A 23,879-nucleotide genomic window follows, 5' to 3' on the forward strand; every position below is an offset into this window, starting at 1 on the left:
CGGGCGCCCTAACCACTGGGCCAAACTGGCCGCCCTAATTCCATCTTTATAAACGGATTTATATTTACATTTTGTATAAATAGAATCATACAATAGGTAGTGCAGTGTGTCTGGTTTCTTTCACTTAGCATAATTTCTTTTGCCTGATATTAACATCTTTTTTTTTTCTCTCCTCCCCCCGCCCCCCCAGGTTGTCTGTTCTCTGTGTCCATTCGCTGTGTGTTCTTCTGTGACTGCTTCTATTCTTATCAGTGGCACTGGGAATCTGTGTTTCTTTTTGTTGTATCATCTTGTTGTGTCAGGTGTCCATATGTGCGATGCCATTCTTGGGCAGACTGCACCTTCTTTCGCGCTGGGCGGCTCTCCTTATGGGGCGCACTCCTTATGCATGGGGCTCCCCTATGCAACAGGCACCCCTGTGTGGCAGGGCACTTTTTGCACGTGTCAGCACTGTGCATGGGCCAGCTCCACACGGGTCAAGGAGGCCCTGGGATTTGAACCATGGACCTCCCATGTAGTAGGCGGGCGCCCTATCCATTGGGCCAAGTCCGCTTCCTGATATTAACATCTTATAACATTGAAACTGAACATTTGTTCAGTTATATATTTGTAAACTAATCTAATCCTTTGGTGGTGTGATTGTTTTAAATTTAGTGAGGGGCCTCTGATTAAGTTCACTTGATAAAAAGGGCTTCTGATTGGGGTACTTCAGTAAGGTGTAACTCAGGTTAAGTTCCCAACCCCTTGGTGAGTCAGTATAAATGGACACTCACTCAAGAAGATATGGGAAGAGAGAGAACTTCGTTATTTTTGATCCTGCCAAGTGACAGAAAAGAGAAGTCTCAAACAGCTAGAGCCCCAGGGAGAGATGGACCATTTGCCTAATAGCTTACAGCTGACCTTGGGAAGAGAGCCGAGACTGATATAGGAAGCCTTGGGAGATGAGCCCTAACCAGAAGAGAGAGGAAAGGAAGCCGCAGGGAAAGGAGAGACCAGGCAGAGATCACTGACCATTTTGCCTCAACATGTGGCAACTGACTTTGGTGAGAAAGCAAAGTTGAGTTGGACTCTTTACGGCCTTGCAACTGTAAGCTCTTACCCTAAATAAATACCTTTTATAAAAGCCAACAGATTTCAGATATTTTGCATTGGCACCTTTTTGGCAGACCAATACGTGCTATACGTCTCACATTACATTTTTTAGCTTTCCTTCTAGTAATATACATGACCTTAGAGATTCCTTTACAACTACTGTCATACCCATATAATAGCACTGCCAGTTACAAATACTATGCTGTGCTTTCACATTTTGTATTCATTTCAAAAGATTAACAAACAGGTTAATCCTCAGCTTTCCATTCTCTTACCTCATTCTATTTTCTGATGACCCATATTCTAGTTACTAACTCCATGAGTATACACAATATATGAATAATAGCGCAATCATACAGTATTTATCTTCTGTCTGGCTTGCTTCACTCAACATAATGTCCTCCATGTTGTTATAGGCTTCATTTCTTCTTACAGCTGCATAATAATTCATTGTGTGTCTATATCACAGTTTTTAAACCTATTCATCAGTTGATGGACACATGGGTTATTTCCATCTTTTGGCAATTGTGAATAACACCAGTATGAACATTGGTATGCAAATGTCCATGGCACTGCTTTCAGTTCTTTTGAGTATATACCTAGCTGTGATATTGCTGGGTCACATGGCAAATCTATGTTAAACTTCTTTAGGAAATGCCAAAAGTCCTCCAGAGTGGATGTACCATTCAGTATTCCCACCAACAGTGAAAAAGTGTTCCTGTCTCTCCATAGCCTCTCCAACACTTTTTAATAGTGGCCATTCTACAGGTGTGAAAATATATCTCATTGAAGGTTTGATTGCATTTCCCTAATTGCTAGTGATGTTGAACATTTTTTATGTGTTTTTTTTTTTTGCCATTTCTATTTCTTCTTTGGACAAATATCTAAGTCTTTTGCCCATTTTTAAATTAGTTTGTTTGTATTTTATTGTTGAGTTGTAGCATCTCTTGACATATCATAGATGTTAAACCCTTATCGGATATGTGATTCTCAATATTTTTTCCCATTGAGTTGGCTGCCTTTTCACCCTTTTGACAAAGTTCTTTGATGTGCAAAAGGGTTTAATTTTGAGGAGGTACCATTTATCTAATTTTCCTTTTGTTGCTTGTGCTTTGGGTATAAAGTTCAAGAAACCCCACCTACCACAAGTTCTTTAAGGTATTTCCCTAAATTTTCTTCTAGTAGTTTTATGGTATTGGCTTTATATTTAGGTCCTTGATCCATTTAGAGTTGCTTTTTAAAACAGGGAATGAAATGATGGTCCTCTTTCATTTTTTAAGTTCTGGATATCCAGTTCTCCCAGTGCCATTTGTTGAAGAGACTGTTTTGTCCCATTAACATGAACTTGGTAGGTTTATTGAAAACCAGTTGACTGTAGAGGTGAGGGTCTTTTTCTGAACTCTCAATTCTATTACACTGATCAATGTGTCTATCTTTATGCCAATACTATGCTGTTTTTACCACTGTAGCTTTGTAATATGTTTCAAGATCAAGCAGTGAAAGTCCTCCCACATTGCTCTTCTTTTTTTAGAATGCTTTTAGCTATTCAGGTGCACATTCCCTTTCAAATAAATTTGGTAATTGACTTTCATAGTTCTGTAAAGTAGGCTGTTGGAATTTTGATTGGTATTGCATTGAATCTATAAATCACTTTGGGTAGGATTAACATCTTCACAATATTTAGTCTTCCAATTCATGAATATGTAATGTCTGCCCATTTGTTTAGATCTTCTTTGATTTGTTTTAGTATTGTTTTCTAACTTTCTCAATATAGGTCCTGGACTTCTTCAGTTTAATTGCTTCCTAGGTATTTGAGTCTTTTTGTTGCTATTGTAAATAGATTCCCCCCCCCCCCCCGATTTCCTCCCCAGATTTTCAATACAAGTGTACAGAAGCATTGCTAATTTTTGTGTGTTGATCTTGTACCTTGCCACTTTGCTGAATTCATTTATTAGTTCAAGTAGTTTTGTCATAGACATTTCAGAATTTTCTAAGTGTAGGATCATGTCATCTGCAAACAGTGAGAGTTTTACATCCTCTTTTCCTATTTGGATGCCTTTATTAATTTTTTTTTTCCTGTCTAATAGCTCTAGCTAGCACTTCTAGCACAATATTGAATAACACTTGTGACTGTGGGCATCCTTGTCTTGTTCCCAATTTCTGAGGGAAAGCTTTCAACATTTCCTCACTGAGTACGATGTTGGCTGTGGGTTTTTCATATATGCCCTTTATCATATTGAGGAATTTTCCTTCTATTCCTATCTTTTGAAGTGTTCTTTTTTTTTTTTTTTAAATCAAGAAAGGATGCTGGGTTTTGTCAAAAGTCTTTTCTGTATTGACTGAAATGATCATGTGTTTTTTCCCTTTAATTGTTAATTTGGTGTCTTTTCTTATATTGAATCATTCTTCCATACCAGGAATAAATTCCAATTGGTCATGGTGCAGAATTCTTTTGATATGCTGTTGGATTCTATTAGCAAATATTTTTCTGAGATTTTTGGTGTGTATGTTGATTAGAAAGATTGGTCTGTGATTTTCTTTTCTTGTATCTTTATCTGGCTTTGGTATTAGGGTAATGTTAGTTTTATAAAATATTCTGGGTATTGTTTGTGCATCTTTAGGACTTGTCCATTTCATCTAGGTTGTCTAGTTTGTTGGCATACAGTTTCTCATAATGTCCACTCATGATCCTTTTTATTTCTGTGGGGTCAGTTTTAACTTCTCCCCTTTATTTCTGATTGTATTTATTTGCATCTTCTCTCTTTTTTGTTGTTGTTGGTCTTGCTAGGGATTTGTCAGTTTTATTAATCTTCTCAAAGAACCATCTTTTGGTTTTGTTGATTTTCTCTATTTTTTTTGTTCTCAATTTCATTTATTTCTACTCTAATATTTATTATTTCTTCTTCTTGCTTTGGGAATGGTTTGCTATTCTTTTTCTAGTTTCTAGAAAATTTTTAGCTTTTCTTCTTTTAATATAGATGTTTAGGACTATAAATTTCCATCTCAGCACTGCCTTCACTGTAACCCATAAGTTTTAATAAGTTATGTTCTCATTTTCATTCATCTCAATATATTTACTAATTTTACATACAATTTCTTCTTTGATTCACTGATTGTTTAGGAGTGTATTTTTTACCCTCCACACATTTGTGAATTTCCCCCTTTCCTGCCTATTAATATTATTATGTTGTTATTTTGTTTTTTATACTTTTTGTTTTTTCTTTTATTTATTTATTATTATCATTATTATTATTTGAGGTACAAGCAGCTGGAGATTGAACTCGGGACTTTGTAAGTGGAAAGCTGACGCTCAGCCACTGAGCCACATCAGCTTTCCTGAGTTCGTTTTTTTGATTGTTTTGCTTCTTTTTTGTTTTTGTTTTTTCAGGAGGCACCGAGATCCAAATCCGGGACCTCCCATGTGGGAGGTGGGTGCTCAACTGCTTGAGCCATATCCACTCCCTCCTGTCTATTATTGATTTCCAGTTTCTTTCCATTATGATTTGAGGAGGTGCTTTGCATAATTTCAATCTTCTTATATATTTATTGAGAGCTGCATTGTGGCCTAACATGTGATTCATCCTGGAGCATTTGAGAAGAATATATAACCCACTGATTTGGGATGCAATGTTCTGTATATGTCTGTTAGGTCTAGCTTGATTATCATATTGTTCAATTTCTCTGTTTCCTTGTTGATTTTCTGTCTAGTTATTCTATCTAATGATGTGAGTTGTGTGTTGAAATCTCCAGCTATTATCGTAGACACATCTATTTCTCTCTTCGGTTTTGCCAGAGTTTGCCTCATGTATTTTGGGGAACCCTGGTTAAGTACAAAGATATTTATGAGTGTTATTTCTTCCTGGTGGATTGTCCCTTTTATTAATATATAATGGCCCTCTGCATCTCATAACTTTCTTGCTTTTAAAGTCTGATTTGTCTGATATTAGTGTAGCTACCCCTGTTCTTTTTCAGTTACTGTTTGTGTGGAGTATCTTTTTCCAACCTTTCACTCTTATCTGTGTATCCCTGGGTCTAAGGTAAGTCTCTTGTAGGCAGTATATAGATGGTTCATGTTTACCACCCACCCCTGAGATGGGTCCATCGTCTGTTTGCTCATTGTTTGCACTCATTGTTTGTGCTTGTTGTTTGTGCTCTTTTCTGCGCATTTTTTTTTTTTTTTTGCTCATTGTCTCCTTGTTGTCTGTTTTTTCTTTAGGAACCACTGGGAATCAAACCCGGGACCTCCTAGGTGGGAAGCGGGTGCTCAACTGCTTTAGCCACATTGCTCCCCCTCATGTTTTTTTATTTTTTATTTTATTATTTTCACTTTTTATTTTTTCTCTCCCCTCCCCCCTCTCCCCCATTCCCTGTGTGTTCTGTGACTGCTTCTGTCCTTATCAGTGGCACTGGGAATCTGTGTTTCTTTTTTTGTTGCGTCATCTTGTTGTTGTGTCAGCTGCAATTTCTTTCCTGCTGGGCGGCTCTCCTTATGGGGCACACTCCTTGCGCATGGGGCTCCCCTACGCGGAGGACACCCCTGCGTGGCACGAAACTCCTTGCACGCATCAGCACTGCGCATGGGCCAGCTCCACATGGGTCAAGTAGGTCCGGGGTTTGAACTGCAGACCTCCCATGTGGTAGGTGGACGCCCTGTCCATTGGGCCAAGTCTGCTTCCCCCATGTTTTTTTAAAATCCATTCTTCAGCCTTTGTCTTTTAATTGGGGAGTTCGATCCATCATATTCCATGATATTACTTTATTACTGTAAATCTGGGGTTCTTAACCTTTTTAGTTCCCTGGACCCTTTTGCCAGTCAGGTAAAAACCATGGACACTTCTCAGAATGTAGCGGCAGATAATTTTATGACACTCAACATTGGCATGTTTTAAAATTAAACTTCAGGGTTACTCAAAATTACATTTTACAACTTCCCCATAATTTCAATACCGAATAACCTAACATGGTTCAACATCCATTCAAATGGTCATTTTTGGCAAACATTTAGAAATTTGAGTTTTTTGATGACGTCTTAAAACCATCTCTGCCATCCTTACCAGCCTTTTGCAGGCAGCTATCGACTGCACTCAGAATATGCTTTATCAAAATAAAAATCATACCAAGTCCACACTATACTGTGTATTATTTAATAAACATATCATACCCATATCAACATATCCCCACAAGGATAATGTTTTTAAATACATAAAATAAAATTACAAGGAAATCAATTACTAAAATAAATACATATGAATATTGAAATACAGGTACTAAAATAAAAAACATATGATATAACAATACAATACATATGAGCTTCTTAACACATTAAATAATCATCTAATACATTAAAAATATAGTTAAATTTTATTTTTTTATTTTTATTTTTTTTTGATTATCAGCATTTATTTTTCTAATACATGCAATTAAGACTGACACATTCTTTCTAAACTTGACTCTGGCTATGTTTCAGTTTGCCCTGACTGTTACAAGAATTTCTGCAGGCTGGTTGTCTTAAAGAATAAGAATTTACTGTCTCATAGTCCTGGAGGCTGGGAGTCTGAAATCAGGGTACTGGCAGACATGCTTTCTCAGAAGCTCACAATTTTCCAGCGGAGGCTTGCGTGCCTCTGACACATGGTGCTGTTTTCTTTGGTATCTTCCTGGGGCTTTTACTTCCATATCCAAATTTCCTTTGTTTATAACAGGAGTCCTCAGAACTTCAAGGGGTCCATGAGCTTAAATTGGAAAAAATCAGCTTGTTGTCCTTATTTGCTCTGATCTCTAATTTGAATCTAGCATTTCCTTCACTTACAGATGTATGCAGTAAATTACAGTCGTATTCATTTCATATCACATTGCAGTTATTGCATATCTTGAAAAATCACTTACACTCATCTATACTTCAAAATTATGGTATTTCTTAGGCCCGACGCTAGTGGAGTGTCATAAAACCAACTGTGCTACATTCTGAGAAGGGGTCTGTGGTTTTCACCTGACTGGCAAAGGGGTCTCTGGAACAAAAAAGTTTAAGAAGCCCTGGTTTATGACGACAGGGCTAAGGCCCACCCTGATTCATTTTGGCCTCATCTTAATAGAAACTTTGAAGACCCTATTCTCAAAAGAGGTCATACCTGCCGGGGGCTAGGACTTGAACAGGTCTTGTAGGGGGCCTGATTCAGTTCACGACAGGTCGTCTACCCTGTGATATGTGATCTGTTAGAAATTATATTTTAGTCGGTATGTCCTAGCCTGAGTATCCTAAAAGCAGAGCCCAAGGTTGAACTTTCTTTTTGAGGATAATTTTAAATTTACACAAAAGTTGCAATGGAAGAGAATTAAAATGCTGTTTAAGGGGAAGCAGATGTGGCTCAAGCTGTTGGGTGCCCACCTACCACGGTTTGGTTCCCTGTGCCTCCTAAAGAAGGCAAGCTGATGTGATGGGCTGGAGCGGCAAGCTGATGCAATGGGATGACTCAACGAGAGACACAACAAGCAGGGAGTGGATGTGGCTCAAGCAATTGGGTGCCTCCCTCCCACATGGGAGGTCCCGGGTTCATTCCCAGTGCCTCCTAAAAAGAAGACGAGGAGACACAGAGAGCACACAATGAACAGACAGAGCAGACAGCGAGCGCAAACAATGAGGTGGGGGGAGGAGAAACAAATAAATAAATCCTTTAAAAAAATGCTGTTTAAGTTCTTTGTAGCAATAAAGAGACAAAAGGATTAGAAGCTAAAGTTGGGGGAAGAATTTAGGATTCCAAAATGGAATAGAGGCAGTATATGTTAGGATCTTGGCAGCAGCCAAAATGGACTATTTTGTGACCAACAGTGATCTGTGGGGACTCTAAAGTTGGGACATACACTAAGTTGGAAGGAGGGTGCTGAATTATGTGTATAAACTAGGGAGACAGGACAAGCACCCTTAGGGGCTCTGAGTGGTGCGTCCACATCTCTCTTGGGAGGACTGCTCTGGGCGCCTTCATCCGGTAATTGCGGTGGTTGAGCTACTTGTGGTTTCTGCTGAATATGCTTATATTTTGCTTTCTTGAGTTTTCTCTATGGTTCTTGAACCAACCCTGCAGTACTGTTGGGTCTATGCCCATTTTAAAGGCCATTTCTTTCTGAAGACCAGGGTTTAGGTATGGGTTCTTATCAAACAAGATCTTCAAATCTTCTAGTTGTTTTTCAGTGAACATAGTTCGTTTCCTTTGTGGATGCCTCTGCTGCTTGCCTTTACAGTGCCAAGATCTGGAAGACAGCACCTTGACTGAGTGATTACAAGCACATCACTAGGCTCACCACCTGGGGGACACCTGCTACGGTGTGCCTCCTGATGTGATGGCAGAGGAGCACCTTTAGGAAGGTCTGTCATCTTTCAGGTGTTCAGACCGAGGAAACTAAATTTTATTTTTTAAAGACATGACAATGTGCAGATTGTTGTTTACCTTGAATAAGAACATTAAACTGTGGTGTAGTATTTGACAAGGCAACATGCATATTGTAATTTTATCATACCACTGTCTTCTTGCCTCCATGGTTTCTAATGAGAAATCCACACTAAATCTTACTGGTCACCTTTTTGTGATGGTTTGCTTCTGCCTTGCTGCTCTCAGAATTTTCTTTTTATCTTTGACGTTTGACATTTTGAGTAGTATATGTCTTGGAGTAGGTCTATTTGGATTTATTCTGATTTGGGTACGCTGTGCCTCTTGGGCATGTAAATTCCTTTCTTTCTTGAGAGTTGGGAAGTTTTCAGCCATTATTTCCTCAGATACTCTTTCTGCCCCCTTTCCCTTTTCTTCTCCTTCTTGAATTCCTTCGACACATATGTTGTTACACTTTGTGTTATCATTCAAATCCCTGAGCCCCTGCTCAAAAATTTCCATTCTTTTCTCTCTCTGTTCTTTTCTGTCTTCAATTCCAGCTCTTCTGTCTTTGGTATCACTTATTCTTTCTCCTGTCATTTCGAGTCTGTTGTTGTATCCCTCTAATGTGTTTTTAATATACTTTTTTAAAAAAAAGAAAGTTAGATTACACAAAAAACATAGGGAATACTCTTCTTATTTTTAAGAGGAAATATTTTTAAAATATACCTTTTTTAACCACCCCCCTTGCAGCTTTTTGTGTGTGGTCTGCTCTCTCTGTCCATTTGCTATATGTTCTCCTGTGTCTGTATTTTATTTATTTCTGCCCGCCCCTTGTGGCTTGCTTGCTGTCTGCTCTCTGTGACCATTCACTGTGGGCTCCTCTGTGTCCTCGCTTGTCTCCCTTCTTTTTGTTGTGTCACCTTGCTGAGTCGACTCTGTGGCACCTGCAGGCTGGGCGGTGCTCCGCAGTGTGCGGGTGAGCCTGCCTTCACAAGGATGCCCTGGGATGTGAACCAAAGGCCTCCCATATGGTAGATGGGAGCTCATCTGATTGAGCCACAGTCACTTTGCTAAATATACTTTTTTTAAAAAAAAAAAAAAGAATTTAATGTTCTTTTCTTTAAACAAGTAGTATGTTCCTTTTTTATTTTTTAAAGATTTATTATTATTATTTTCTCTCCCCTTCCTCCCTGTTGTCTGCTCTCTGTGTCCATTCGCTGTGTATTCTTCTGTGTCCACTTGCTTTATCAGGCGGCACTGGGAATCTGTGTCTCTCTTTTGTTGCATCCTCTTGCTTCATCAGTTCTGTGTGTGTGCAGCACCATTCCTGGGTGGGCTGCACTTTTTTCACGTGGGGCAGCTCTTCTTGTGGGGTGCACACCTTATGTGTGGTGCATCCCTGCGCGGGGGCACCCCTACGTGGCACGGCACTCCTTGTGCGTGGCAGCACTGTGCGTGGGCCAGCTCACCACATGGGTCAGGAGGCCCTGGGTATCGAACCGTGGACCTTCCATATGGTAGATGGTCGCTCTATCAGTTGAGCCATGTCCGCTTCACTCTAATGTGTGTTTTTTTTTTAAAGATTTATTTTTATTTATTTAATTCCCCTCCCCTCCCCCAGTTGTCTGTTTTCTGTGTCTTTTTGCTGCGTCTTGTTTCTTTGTCTGCTTCTTGTTTCTTTGTCCGCTTCTGTTGTCGTCAGTGGCACGGGAAGTGTGGGCAGCGCCATTTCTCGGCAGGCTGCACTTTCTTTTGCGCGGGGCAGCTCTCCTTACGGGTGCACTCCTTGCGCGTGGGGATCCCCTACGCGGGGGACACCCCTGTGTGGCAGGGCACTCCTTGCGCGCATCAGCACTGCGCATGGGCCAGCTCCACACGGGTCAAGGAGACCCGGGGTTTGAACCGCGGACCTCCCATGTGGTAGATGGACGCCCTAACCGCTGGGCCAAAGTCCGTTTCCCTCTAATGTGTTTTTTTTTTTTTTTTTTTTTTTTAAAGATTTATTTATTTATTTAATTTCCCCCCCTCCCCTGGTTGTCTGTTCTTGGTGTCTATTTGCTGCGTCTTGTTTCTTTGTCGCTTCTGTTGTCGTCATCGGCACGGGAAGTGTGGGCGGCGCCATTCCTGGGCAGGCTGCTATTTCTTTTCACGCTGGGCGGCTTTCCTCACGGGCGCACTCCTTGCACGTGGGGCTCCCCCACGCGGGGGACACCCTTGTGTGGCACGGCACTCCTTGCGTGCATCAGCACTGCGCATGGCCAGCTCCACACGGCTCAAGGAGGACCGGGGTTTGAACCGCGGACCTCCCATATGGTAGACGGACGCCCTAACCACTGGGCCAAAGTCCGTTTCCCTCTAATGTGTTTTTGATCTCACCTATTGTGTCTTTCATTTCTGTGTGCTCTGGTATTTTTCTATTCACGTTTTCAAATTCTCCTTGGTGCTTACTCAGTGTCTTCTTTTTTTTTTCCCCCATCATATATTTTTTAAAATTTTTTGTCTTTATTCATTTTTTTAATATTACATTAAAAAAATATGAGGTCCCCATATACCCCCCACCCCCTTCACCCCACTACTCCCCCCATTGCAACATTCTCCTTCATCATCATGAGACATTCATTGCATATGGTGAATACATCTCTGAGCATCGCTGCACCTCATGGTCAATGGTCCACATCATAACCCACACTCTCCCACATTCCACTCAGTGGGCCATGGGAGGACATATAATGTCCGGTAATTGTCCCTGCAGCAGCACCCAGGACAACTCCAAGTCCCAAAACACTCAGTGTCTTCTTGATGTTGTTTATTTCCTTAACCATATTGTTTGAAACTCATTAATTTGACTCAAATCCTGCATCTCATTAGGGGTTTTGATATATCCCTTTGCTTGTGTCATTTCTTCCATTTTCCTCCTATAGCTTATGATTTTTTGCTGCTGTCTAGGCATCTGATTAGGATGGAGAGTTTACTCAGATGCTCAATTTCTTTTTCTTTTATAGGTATTAGTGGCAGGACACTGTGTGTTACTGCTGTTCTTTGATTCTTGGTTCAACATGTTCTAGGTCTTTAGGATTGTCCCTGTTAGTTGCTCAAATCTGGGCCATGGGCCCAGTAATGGGTTGCAGATTCATTTCCAAGGGCCTTGGGGAGGGAGGCTGTAAAGGCCAGAAAAAGCCTGTCTTACTTATTTACATTTTATTTTGAGATACCAGGGGCTGGGGATTGAACCTGGGATCTCATCGTGGGAAGCTGGCACTCAATCACCGAGACACATTGGCTTTCCTGAATTGGTTTTTTTCATTTATTTTGCTTGTTGTTTTGTTTTTACTTTTTCAGGAGGCACTGGGAACCAAATCTGGTTCCTCCAATGTGGTAGGTGGGTGCTCAACTGCTCAAGCCACATCTGTCCCTGCCACATCTGCTCCCTCTTATTTACTTTTAATTTCCTTGTATGCATATTGTTGATCCGCCAGTCGATGGCTCTCTTCAGCAGTCCTTTCAGTTCAAAGCCTGGTGGGAGTGTGTTCACTGCATCCCTGACTGCATCACTGTGATAGTAGATCCAATTTGGAGGCTATTCAGAGCCTTACAATTCTAAACTTTCTCAGAGGCGTTTCTCCAACCTTTCTTTCCTGGCAGTCCTCTCCCTTTTCTCGGGCATCCTCATCAACCAGTCCTGGCCAGTAGGGAGGGTAATTGAGAGGGTCAGATTGTTGTAGAATTTGAGAGAGGTTCAATTATTTGCATATAGAAAGGCCAGAACTCGGGAATGATTTTGAGAAGGAAAAATGGTTTATTGATGGCCGGCCGGACTCAGGAGCTTTCTGTTTCAAACCCAAACCCCGAACAAGAGTTTGTTCTTGTTATACAGAGGAAAGGCTAAATCGTTTTTTGTTTCAGTGCTCAATAGGTTTGAATTAGCATATATATCTTCCACAACCTAGGTAAGCTTTTAGCATGGACTTCATACATTCTAGATAAGCTTTTAGCACATTTGGTTTGCATTTTCCCTGAATATTTAAAGTTTATAGAGTTTGCACTGATGAACTGTTTCCTGGGACTGGAGTCGTTGCCATGGTTACCAAGGGCAGGGCTGCAGCCTGTCACCATCCCACACCCACAAGTCAGGACTGACAGCTTAGGTTAAGGTTATCTCCGAAGAGACAAAGAGCCTCCCGCCCATAGCCCACATCAAGATCTCTTTAGTCCTGTGCCAGCTCCCAGGGCAAGCAATGGGGCAGCCTCTCCCAGTCTGGAAGGGCTTGTGGACACAGCAGACCAAATTTGTTGACCAAAAGCTGAATCAGCCTTAGGCTGTGTCCCTTTCTCTCCCATTTCCTGGGGAGGTGGAGCCCTCTGTCTATAGCTGCAGGCCAGAGGCCAGCGATTTAAAAATTGTATGCTTGTAGGGTGGGGGAAGGCACTGGCAGCTGCAGTCTACTCATGATCTTTCCATTGAGATTTTTTTCTCTGTGTCGCTCTCTCTTCTGGGAGTCCTAAACCCCACAGTATTTTTTTCTTCAGCTTGCTTCTGCCTGTCCTCTAGCTATTTTTCTGGGAGAGAAGAGAGTCCCGTGTCTTTCTGATCCACCGTCTTCCAAAGTGCTGTGGTAATTTAATTGTATGCAGTCATCCATTTGCATATCTGGGCTGTGGGCTTCCTGAGAGCTGAGGCTTTGAAAGGCTCTCTTTTAACAGCCATTTCCTGGCACATAATATTAAGTCATTGAAATGCTTACCCCTCACATTTTGCCAGTCTACAACTGTTTCAACATATGCAAGATGGAGGTATCCAGTGACACCTGTCACCAGACTAGCACATCCTCAGAATTCCCTGGGCTGTAAAAGCTTTGGACTCACCTTATTGACCGTATCAACGGAGTGGCAGAATGGTGAGGGAGATTGTTAGGCCTAAGTGTCAAAATTGGCTAATTTGAGTCTTAGTGCCTTAAGACCTTAAGTCATTACCTGAGCCTCTTGCAGACTATCTGCCCAGACATTAAAAAGCAAAGTGTCTCTTTTGGCTGTGAAGGCATGCTCTCAATGCCTTGTACAAGCCATGTTGGGAAAGTGTGCTGATGCTCTCTGGAGCATCTCAAATAAAATGCAAACAGGTAAGCAATTGTCATGGATTAAAGAAGGGATGTCTTATGTAAATGAATTTTTAGCCTCTTAAAATTACCTCCATTGATGTGTAATCCATTTGTGTTGATACAGCAAGTATAGACTAGCAAGCAAATGTTGGTAGTAAACATGAATCATTTTTTCCTTTTTTGACTTTTTTGTTTATTATTATTGGAATAGTGAAACTGCTCTAATCAATTAAAGTGATGAATGTACAACTATGTGATTATACCAAATACCATTGATTATATACTTTGGATGGATTGTATATTTTATGAAAAAAAATTTTTTTTGAGGTTCTGTGGCTGGGAATTGAAACCAGGACCTCCACTGAGCCACATCAGCTCCCCTGAGGTGGTTTTTTCATTTGTTTGCTTGTTGTTTGTTTTTAGGAAGCACTGGGACCTGAACCTGGGACCTCCCGTGTGGGAAGCAGGCACTCAACCAACTTGAGCCACATCTGCTCCCTTTATGAATAATTTTTTATAGGTTTTCAAGCTAAGTGGCTTTTCCTAAGTCTCAAATGTTCCTGTATTTGTGTGTATGTGTGTGTGTATATGTTTTTAAAGAAAGTTTCCATGGTTTTATTGTATAATGAGGCATTGAAACATCTGAACAAATCAGTCTCTGGGTGGTGAAGAAGCTGCTTTTTCTTTCACTTTTTTGGATTACTAGAGCAACTTGTTAGTGGATTGAAAAAAAAAAAAGGCAACCTCTTGTGTTACTTAAATCTTTCCAAGGCATGCACTGGTGCAACACAAACTTTTTCTGTAGGATGAAACTGTAGTAGAATTTGAGACAGGTTCAATTATTTGCATATAGAGAGGCCAGGACTCAGGAATGATTTTGAGAAGGAAAAATGGTTTATTGATGGCCTGCCGGACTCAGGAGCTTTCTGTTTCAATCCTGAGCCCGGAAAAAGATTTTTGAGTCCCTTTTATACAGAGAGGAAAGGCCAAATGGTTCTTTTTGTTTCAGTTCTCAGTGGGCTTGAATTAGCATATATATCTTCCACATCTTAGGTAAGCTTTTAGCATGGACCTCCGGCATTCTAGATAAGCTTTTAGCATATTTGGTTTGCATTTCCCCTGAATACTTAAAGTTTATAGACCTTGCATTATTAAGCTGTTTCCTGGGACTGGAGTCCTTGCCATGGTCACCAAGGGCAGGACTGCAGCCTTTTATCATCCCACACCCACAAGTCACAGATAGTTTAGGTTATCTCTTAAGAGACAAAGAGCCTCCCACCCATAGCCCACATCAAAACTAGTTTAGTGTCCAAACATCAAGCACAACACCTCTGTGGCAGCAGTGCACTGCTCACACTCCCACCAAAGGCCTGCTCCTTTGTGTATATTTGGAGCATCTGGATGAGTGTGAGTAGTTACGGGAAGAGGAGGGAGGAGGAAACAGCATGGGTGCCTCAGAGGCAGTCAGTGGAAGTTGTGCAGGGCAAGCCTGAACATGTCATTGGTGAAAACCCAAGCCTTGTTGATGCTCTTTAATAGGAACACCTGGTGGAAACTCACGATGGGGTCTTCATGGACCTTGAACTGGTGCACCACCATGCTGATAATGCAGCTATCTAGCATAGGCTGATGGTCCTGCACCGTGATGCTGTGCTGGATTTTCTGGAACGGAAGGCTAGAAAACTTCTCCACAATGGCAGCTTTCCCCTGGAACTGCTGTCCTTTCCATGTAAGGCATGATGCATCAATATAAATTGTGCCTAATTGGGTTCTGTTATTATCAAATAACCTGTAGTAATGCTGAATGAAGCTGGATCCAACCTGCTCCCAAACTGGCTTGTCTCCCATTCTGGAGCATCACCCTGCCTCATTGAGACCCATGTTGACTCCATGGGTCTAAGACTCCGTGGGTCCAGTGGTGCTGTTCATTCCCAGATCATTCATAGGCAGGTGGTGGGAAGTGGGACTGGGGTCAGCCCTCCAGCCTGCCTGCAGAACTTGCGGGTCTTCAGCAGGTGGGGCCAGGCTGTAAAGGCGGGGCCCCGACAGCCAGGTCCAGACCAGAGGAAAATGTCTGGCCAGGGAGCAGCTGCTGCACCTACGGTGGGCACAGTATGGCCTGGATAGGCGCCTGGCGGCCTCTTTGCATATAAATCTTGTCCTTCAAGCAGTAAAGCTTGGTTGTCACTGTGGGCCCCAAGGGGACAGGGAGAGAGGAATAGAATAGATGGAAGAGGGGGTAACTGGAGGGCAATGAAAGTGTTCCGCAAGATAGTGCAATGATGGATACAGGCCATGTTAAATTTCACCAAAAATTTATAAAAGTGTATAGTCTAGAACCTAAACCATAATGTAAACTATAATGTAACCAAAAACTTATAAAAGTATACAGTCTAAAATATAAACCATAATGGAAACATGGTTAGTAGCTATGTTTCAATATCTGTATATCAGTTGTAGCAAATGTAATGTCCACATATAAAAAGATCATTGCTGGGGAAGGGGAAAAGGGTTTGATCTTGGGTGTATGGGAGTCCCCTATATTCTATATCTAACTTTACTGTGACCTAAAACTTTTTTTTAATAAATAATAAAAAAATTTTTTTAAAAAAAGGATGTAGACACTAAGGAAGAGATGGAAGAGATTGCCTTGCCACTGTACATATAGGGCAACACCTATTATAGTGATGAAAGTCAAAACATCAAAAAACTTTTTAAATGATATTTTTCATTTTTTAATACCCCAATCTGTTTTTTTACTTTATTTTAGTTTTTCTAAATTATTATGTATTCTATTTCTAATCTTTAAACCTATGTTACTATTTCACTTTCCTACTAATTGAATTTGGCAATATATCAGGCTTTGTTTTTAAGAAGTTTTGGATCACAAAGGGGCTCAACTATGGCAGGGGAGGAGCACTGGTGTGGGGTGCCATTGATGGGGGATGCATGGGTGGGAGGGAGTTCTCCAGGGCATGCATATAGGGTATATAGATATGTTCAGATGTTTGTCGGGTATTGTCATAGTGGGTGGAGTTACACACAACTGAGGGATGCTGAGTTCCCATCTTGGGGAGCTCTGTTGCATGCCCAATGGAACAGTAACAATCCCCCAAGTGCAAGGGCAAAGACCACTGTAGAAGGATGGTCCAATGATGGGCCCTTGATACTGATGACTATGCTTATGAACCTGTGTACTTGAAATTTTAACTAGGCCTAAAGCTGCAGGGTGACTAAGAGTTACCTCCTGAGCCTCCATGTTGCTCAAATATGGCCTCTCTCTAAGCCAAATCAGCATGTAAATGTATTACCTTCCCCCCCAGTGTGGGACATGATTCCTGGGGATGAGCCTTCCTGGTACTGAGGGATTACTACCGAGCACCAGCCTAGTGATGCATCTAGAAAAGGACCTTGAATAAAAGGGGGAAATGGTAAAGACAATGAGTTTATATGAGCAAGAGACTTCAAAATGAAATGGGAGGTCTTCAGAGGGGTTGCACTTACACATGTCTCAGCAGGATTCCAGAGACAGCCAAAGGAGATACAACTCCAGGTAGTGGTGCTCCCGAGGGCTGTGGAGACACCCAGGTCCTACAGTCATGGCAGATGGCTCTAGAATTCAGAGCATTGCTAGTGGGCCCTATTTGGAATTTGTGCTCCTGAGTGTGATGGAGTTGGAGTCAGATGTGACCTCTCTATACATGCCTTTTCTGTCACTTTTACTGAACCTGTGGTTGGTGCTGGGGTTGGTGTATGCACAGAAGACTTGAATCTCTGGTCTGTCCATGTGCCAGCTGGGCTTTGAGCCTCAGCAAAGTTGCAACTCCTACTCTCTACTTCATTGGACTTACCCAGGTCAGCTAACAGGGAGGTGAGGATGGTCAACCACCACACCAGGGAACTGAGAGAGTCTACAACTGCAAGCAGGAGGATCGCATCCATCAACCATGTGGGATCTAAGCCCCCTCTTGATTTACAGGTGGAGAGGACATTTCCATCCTCAGGATGGAGGAATAAAATATGGATTAGAGTGGACTTACTGGTATTCTACTATAGAATTATTGTGACTCTAGCAATGGAAGAAATTATGTCATTGATGTGGAGACAGTGGCCATGGAAGTTTCTGAGGGCAGGGAGAGGGAAGAAGAGGTGTGATATGGGGGCATTTTTGGGACTTGGAGTTGTCCTGAATGATATTGCAGGGACAGATGCAGGACATTATATATCCTGCCATAACCCACTGATGGACTGGGGGAGAGTGTAAACTACAATGTAAACTATAATCCATGCGGTGTAGCAGTGCTCCAAAAAGTATTCATCAAATGCAACGAATGTGGCACACTGATGAAAGAGGTTGTTGATGTGGGAGGAGTGGGGGTTGGGAAGTGGGGTATATGGGAACCTCTTATATTTTTCAATGTAACATTTTGTGTGTTCTATGCATTAAAAAAAAACAACAACAACAGTGGAAGTCGGGGTTGCATGACACCAACCCCTGGTCCCTCAGGGCTATGGGCTGCTGGGGAGGGGCGTCCGGGGCACAACTTCTGTGGTCTAGTGCTCGCCCCGGCAATCTGGCTCAACACTCACCTTAGGGGCTGGCATCTGCTCCTGGGATTTTAAATGCCAGGTCTGGTATACTTCTCCCAGGATTCCCAGGCATGCACAGAAATGCCAGCTTTTGCAGGGGTCAAGGTAGTAGAGCTAAAGTGGTCTCCTTTCTGCTTTTACTTTACCAAGCTGTTTTATAAAGTAACTTCAGCTTCACAGCATTTAGCTTCAGGCTCAGAATTATTTTATTGAATCAAATATAATGCTCCCTGCTTATTAACACCCTGCATCCACAGTATAACCATAATATACCAGTTGCCAAGGCAGCTTTCCTCTCTACAGTGTTATAATAAAAATTCCTAGAGAGTTTCAGTCTGTTAAAATATACCTTGTGCCTTCAGTAGCTTTTACCTGGGCATCTCAAGAGTGGTTTACACACATGGTCCAGACTTGCATGCAACCTGCCCTAGTCCAGTGTACTTTGAGTAAACGAATGATCTTCATCTTTAGGTAATGTAAAATGCTTTAACTCTTTTTTCATGGCAAACTTCTTTTAAATTTTAATTTTTTTATCACATTAATATAGAAATATATGTTTTTAAAAAATAGAACTAAAAGGCTTATAACAACAAAAATAGCATTTCCCTCCTCTATCCTTTGTCCTGCTGCCCCAAAGCATGCCTTCTAATTAGTTGTTTTTTTTCTGCTATTCACTTCCAACCACCTAAATAATATGCTTACACTATAGATTCTTTATTTATCAAATTTAGATGACAATATTTACTTTCTACTATGATCAGTAAGGATCTAGAGCTCTCATAACCTGCTTCCTCTCAATTGAATGTAGTATAGATTTTCTTTTTAAAAATCAATATTAGTGATTACATCATTATGGCTGAACCACGTAGCATAAGATAGTTACAATTCCTTTCTTGCATATTTCATTTTTCTTGGAGTTAAAAGTTGCCTTGTCTTTCATTTGCTTAATTTTCTTGAACATCTGAACAAGTCTTTTCACATCCCCCAACTGCTTCCTATAAAACTTTCCATGTGGTCAAACCTATGAGATAATCCATCCCTTCCTTTTTTTCCTCCTAGAAACATCCTTCCTAGAGTCCTCGATCTTACTCCAGCCTCTCTCTAGGTCTGCTATCCACTTGCCATTCTGGGACTTCCCAATTGCCATTATCCACATTAAATCTAACTTCCTGGATTCTGTGTGTTACTTACTTTTTTCTAGACACATCCTCCAATACCTGAGAAAGGGTGATTGGGAACTTACATTTAAAAATGGCTTTAGTCACTTTAGTCTCCCATCAACTTTTTTTTTTAGGTACTGGGCCAGGGATTGAACCTGGGACCTTATATGTGGGAAGCTGGGCTCCACTACTGAGTCACATTGACTCCCCTGTGTTGGTTTATTTTTTGCTGTTTGTTTGTTTTCAGGAGGCACTGAAAACTGAACCTGGGACCTCCTATGTGGGAAGCAGGCGCTCAACTAATTGAGCCACATCCACTCCCTCTCAACAATTTTAATTGATAGTTTGGACAGTTAAGAATTTGGAGGGGGAAATAATTGTCACTAAGAATTTTTTAAGGCATTGTTCCACTGTAGTCTATTATTTGGGGTTGCTGTCAGAAATCTGATGCCATTTTAATTCCTGTTCTTTGTACATGACAGGCAGATGCTGTATTAGTGCCCCCATAGCCCCTCCACAATTCCCATTCCCTGCATTCCAAAGGCGTCTTACCTCTAGGGCCTGTGAAGCTCTGTCCAAGCACTTTCTTTAGCCCTAGGAGCCTGTGTAGCCTGTGCACATGGCATGCTGAGGTGCCAAGACGGTTTTAATACCTTCGGATTAGGCCTCCGATAATGATGAAAAGGATTTGCGTTGGTGGTTAATTAACACTCCTTGGATAGGACAACCCTGAGGTTTGTTCTACACTGTCTCCTAAAGGTCCTCCGTAGGGATTGAGCCTAGTTGCCCACAGCAGTAATCTGCACATTAAGGCTTCTTTTCCTTCTTTGGTTCACCTTTTCCCTCCTACTGTTTCTTGAGATCACCTCTCAAATAAACTATCTATACTCAAATCCTAGGCTCAAGGTGTGCTTCTGGCAATACCCAATCTAAGACAGGACCTGTATTTTACCCCCTTCTCTTTTTCCTTAGTGTTTGGAAATTTTACAATGATGTGCCTTCACATTTAAAAAAAATTCATACACTGGGTCACTCAGGTGACCCTTTCCAAATGGATTTTCAGTTATAAGAAATACTTTTAAAAAATTCCTATATAATTTCCTTCCCACTAGGCTCTGCTCTCTTTTAGGATTACTTATTTGTCAGATGTGGGACCTCTTGCATTTATCCTCTGATTCCCTTATGTTTTCTTAAGAAAATTCATGGGCAACATTTTGTTCATCTTTTCGTCTGTTCCAGCTAGGATAAGACGTAGTCCATGTCTTTATCATTTTGTTCTTTTTGGGAGATGTCCTCAGCTTTATCTTCTATTATACTTATATTGTCATTTATTTCATAAATATCTTTTATTTCATTTCATAAATATCGTTTATTTCCAGATTTCTTTTATAACACCCTCTTCTGGTAGTATGGATGTTATTTCTCTCATGACTCTAAAGATATTGGTTTGAGATTTTCTGCTTTGAGTTCCTTTTTTTTCCCTATTTGTTTGCTTTGGTCACTGTCTTTCATGTAAGAAATGTTCCACATATGTCTGGTGATGCTGGACTGTTCATGCATACTGAAGAATGGGGCACTAAAAAGCTGATTGGAAGTTCTGTGTGTCTTTGTAAAACTTGTTGACTGGTACACTTTGCTATGGTTGAGTGGCTTAAGGATCCACCATTTAGCATCAGATGCTTTGTTTTAACCCCTCTGTTTTCAAATCCACTATGAGCTGTGCTTGGTATCCCAAGCCTAGAACTGCTCTGCCTCAATATTGCCAGAGTATGGGTTCTTAACATTTTTCATTCCACGGACCCCTTTGTCAGTCAGGTGAAAACCACAGGGCTCTTACTAAGTCCACACTATGTGGTGTACTATTTAATAAATATATCACACCTGTACCAACACATCCCCACAAAAATCCAAATGAATCTTCAGTTTTTTTCAAATTTTCCATTCAAGCTCATGGACTCCTTGCTAAGAACCCCTGCTCCAGGGAGATATCTTCCAGTTTCCTGCAGGATAAGGGGAAAGGGAAAGTCATTTGGCTTTCCAGGATGTGGGTGGGACCTGACTTCAGACAGCTTCATTTATAGCTTTTTTTTTTTTTTTAAGATTTTTAAATGTATTTCTCCCCCTCTCCCCCTCACAGTTGTCTGCTCTCTGTGTCCATTCACTGTGTATTCTTTTGTGACCGCTTCTATCCTTATCAGCGGCACCGGCAATCTGTGTTTCTTTTTGTTGCGTCATCTTGTTTAGTCAGCTCTGTGTGTGTGTGGCGCCATTCTTGGGCAGGCTGTACTTTCTTTCACGCTGGGCGGCTCTCCTTATGGGGCGCGCTCCTTGTGCGTGGGGCTCCCCTATGCGGGGGACACCCCTGTGTGGCAGGGCACTCCTTGCGCTCATCAGCACTGCGCATGGGCCAGCTCCACATGGGTCAAGAAGGCCCAGGGTTTGAACCATGGACCTCCCGTGTGGTAGGCGGACGCCCTATCCATTGGGCCAAGTCTGCTTCCCCATTTATAGCTTTTTAATCAATTCTCTTGTCCTCAACTTTTCATCTCACACTCTTAGTCCTCCAGCAGTATCCAGTATTTCCCATTTCTGATAAGGTCCTAAAATTTTCAGCTTTGCCTTTTCCATATACAAGGTTTAAAGAGAAATGGCTGAACTGAGGCAATCATCATATTGGAAATAGTCCAAGATTTTAAATACCAAATATAGCAGATTGTTATAACTTAGATTGATTTCTATATCTTATGTTGTGGTTCAGAATCTCATCATCTATTACCTGAACTATATTTCACAAATTATGCCTGGTGGTGTCCTGCTGATATTGATAAGTGTTCTACAACAGTTACAACAATTACAACAGCAACAGAAGATGCTTTGGTCAAATAAGTTTGGGACACCTTGGATTGAGAAAAGTTAGATTTTTCCTGCATGATTTCTAAGAGCTGTTAATATGTTTATTTGCATTATAACTCTTTAAGAAGGTGCTCCCCCACCCCCTTTTCTTTTGAGGAGTATGTTTCTTGGAACATGTTGGGAAATCCTGACCAGGATTATTTCAATAACTTCCTAATGGGGTTTTCCCTCCTTCAGTCTTCTTATCACTTTGGTTCTCAGAAAGCTTTAGTGTTTTGAGATTGCTATAAAATTTGCTGCTATTTAGTAATTCTTAAAATTCAAGATTTATTTCAGAAAAAAAGGTTGAACTTGGAATTTTAGACTCCATTAATTTTATTAATGCCATTCTTTCTTCTTACTGGCACAAATAATCAAGAACCAATTGCATGTTGCCAGGGACATCTTTTGTTTATTAAACCACTGAGTAGGTAGCTCCAAACCCTTTCTTGTTGATGGAACAGTGTGGCATCACGGCCTAAGAGGAATCTAAAATTAGGCAGTTTACCTTTTAAAAATAAGATTCACATGTAGCATGGTTGCGTGTAATGTAAACTTACATACCGCAAAATCTAATTGATTGATTCTCAGATCAATGTGCCTTACTTTGAAATAGGAAATTTATGAGGAAGAAAGTTTTTATGGGGAAACAGATGTGGCTCAACTAACTGGGTTCCCATCTACCATATAGGAGGTCCATGGTTTGATGCCCAGGGCCTCCTGGTGAAGGGAAGCTGGCCCATGCAGCGAGCTGGCCCATGTGGAGTGCCGGCCCACACAGGAATGCTGCCCTGCACAGGAGTGCTGCCCTGTGTGGGAATGCCGCCTAGTGCAGGAAAGCTGCCCCACACAGAAGTGCCAACCGACGTGGAGAGCTGGCGTAGCAAGATGATGCAACAAGAGACACAGAGGAGAGAAAATAAGAAGTAGTAGAACAGGGAGTTGAGGTGGTGTGAGAGAGTAACTGCCTCTCTCCCACTCTGGAAGGTCCCAGGATTGGTTCCTGGAGCCACCTAATGAGAATACAAGCAGACACAGAAGAATGCATGGAGAATGGACACAGAGAGCAGACAAAGGGGGTAGAGGGGGGGAGAAATAAAAATAAATCTTAAAAAAATAAAATAAAGGGACATTAAAAAAAAGTTTTTATGCTAATTCAAATGTAAAAACAGTGGTTCATTCATCTTATAGGATGTCTGTATGGTCACTCCAGGCTGCTCACTCCCCAACTCAGCATTCCCGGGAGAGGTGGGTGGCAAGAGGATGGGCCTCTGGGTCAGTCTGGCAATCTGACTGGCTTCACTTCTTGAGAAGCTTTCATCTCTGACACACCCTTTCCTTGGTTTCCTCCCACATCTCTGGCCTGTCATCAGTGTCTTGCTGCTGCCTCCTCCTTATTTACATGTTGGAGTTGTTGCCCCCTGGGTGTGGTCCCAGGTTCCCTCTCTCAGCTCTAGACATGTGGAGCCAAAGGGCCACAAGGTATCTCTGCTTTGATGTCTCATGGGTACCTCAAACACATCATGACCACTTGTCTCCCTTGCTATTGCTATCTCCTTCCCTCCTCTGCACACTTACCCCAGATAATTTCTATTTCTTCCTTCAGACTTCACCTTTATTTATTCAACAAAAGTTGATGGCCTAATGTATGCTTAAATGCCCCAGCCTTGTCTGATGCTCCAGAT

General features: G+C 41.5%; 1 protein-coding gene and 1 pseudogene across 1 annotated transcript; both read right to left on the reverse strand.

The window, feature by feature from the left end:
• Positions 1-7,838: 7,838 nt before the first annotated feature.
• On the reverse strand, positions 7,839-9,053 carry LOC101414163 (divergent paired-related homeobox-like). Its single transcript, XM_071212187.1, is given in 4 exon segments — positions 7,839-7,917; positions 7,919-8,144; positions 8,147-8,337; positions 8,665-9,053. Coding segments are annotated over 4 exon segments (885 nt in total).
• Positions 9,054-15,016: 5,963 nt separating this feature from the next.
• LOC139436131 (nuclear transport factor 2 pseudogene) lies at positions 15,017-15,400 on the reverse strand (annotated as a pseudogene).
• Positions 15,401-23,879: the final 8,479 nt, after the last annotated feature.

Source organism: Dasypus novemcinctus, chromosome 3, assembly GCF_030445035.2.
Source record: "Dasypus novemcinctus isolate mDasNov1 chromosome 3, mDasNov1.1.hap2, whole genome shotgun sequence".
Taxonomy (NCBI): Eukaryota; Metazoa; Chordata; class Mammalia; order Cingulata; family Dasypodidae; genus Dasypus; species Dasypus novemcinctus.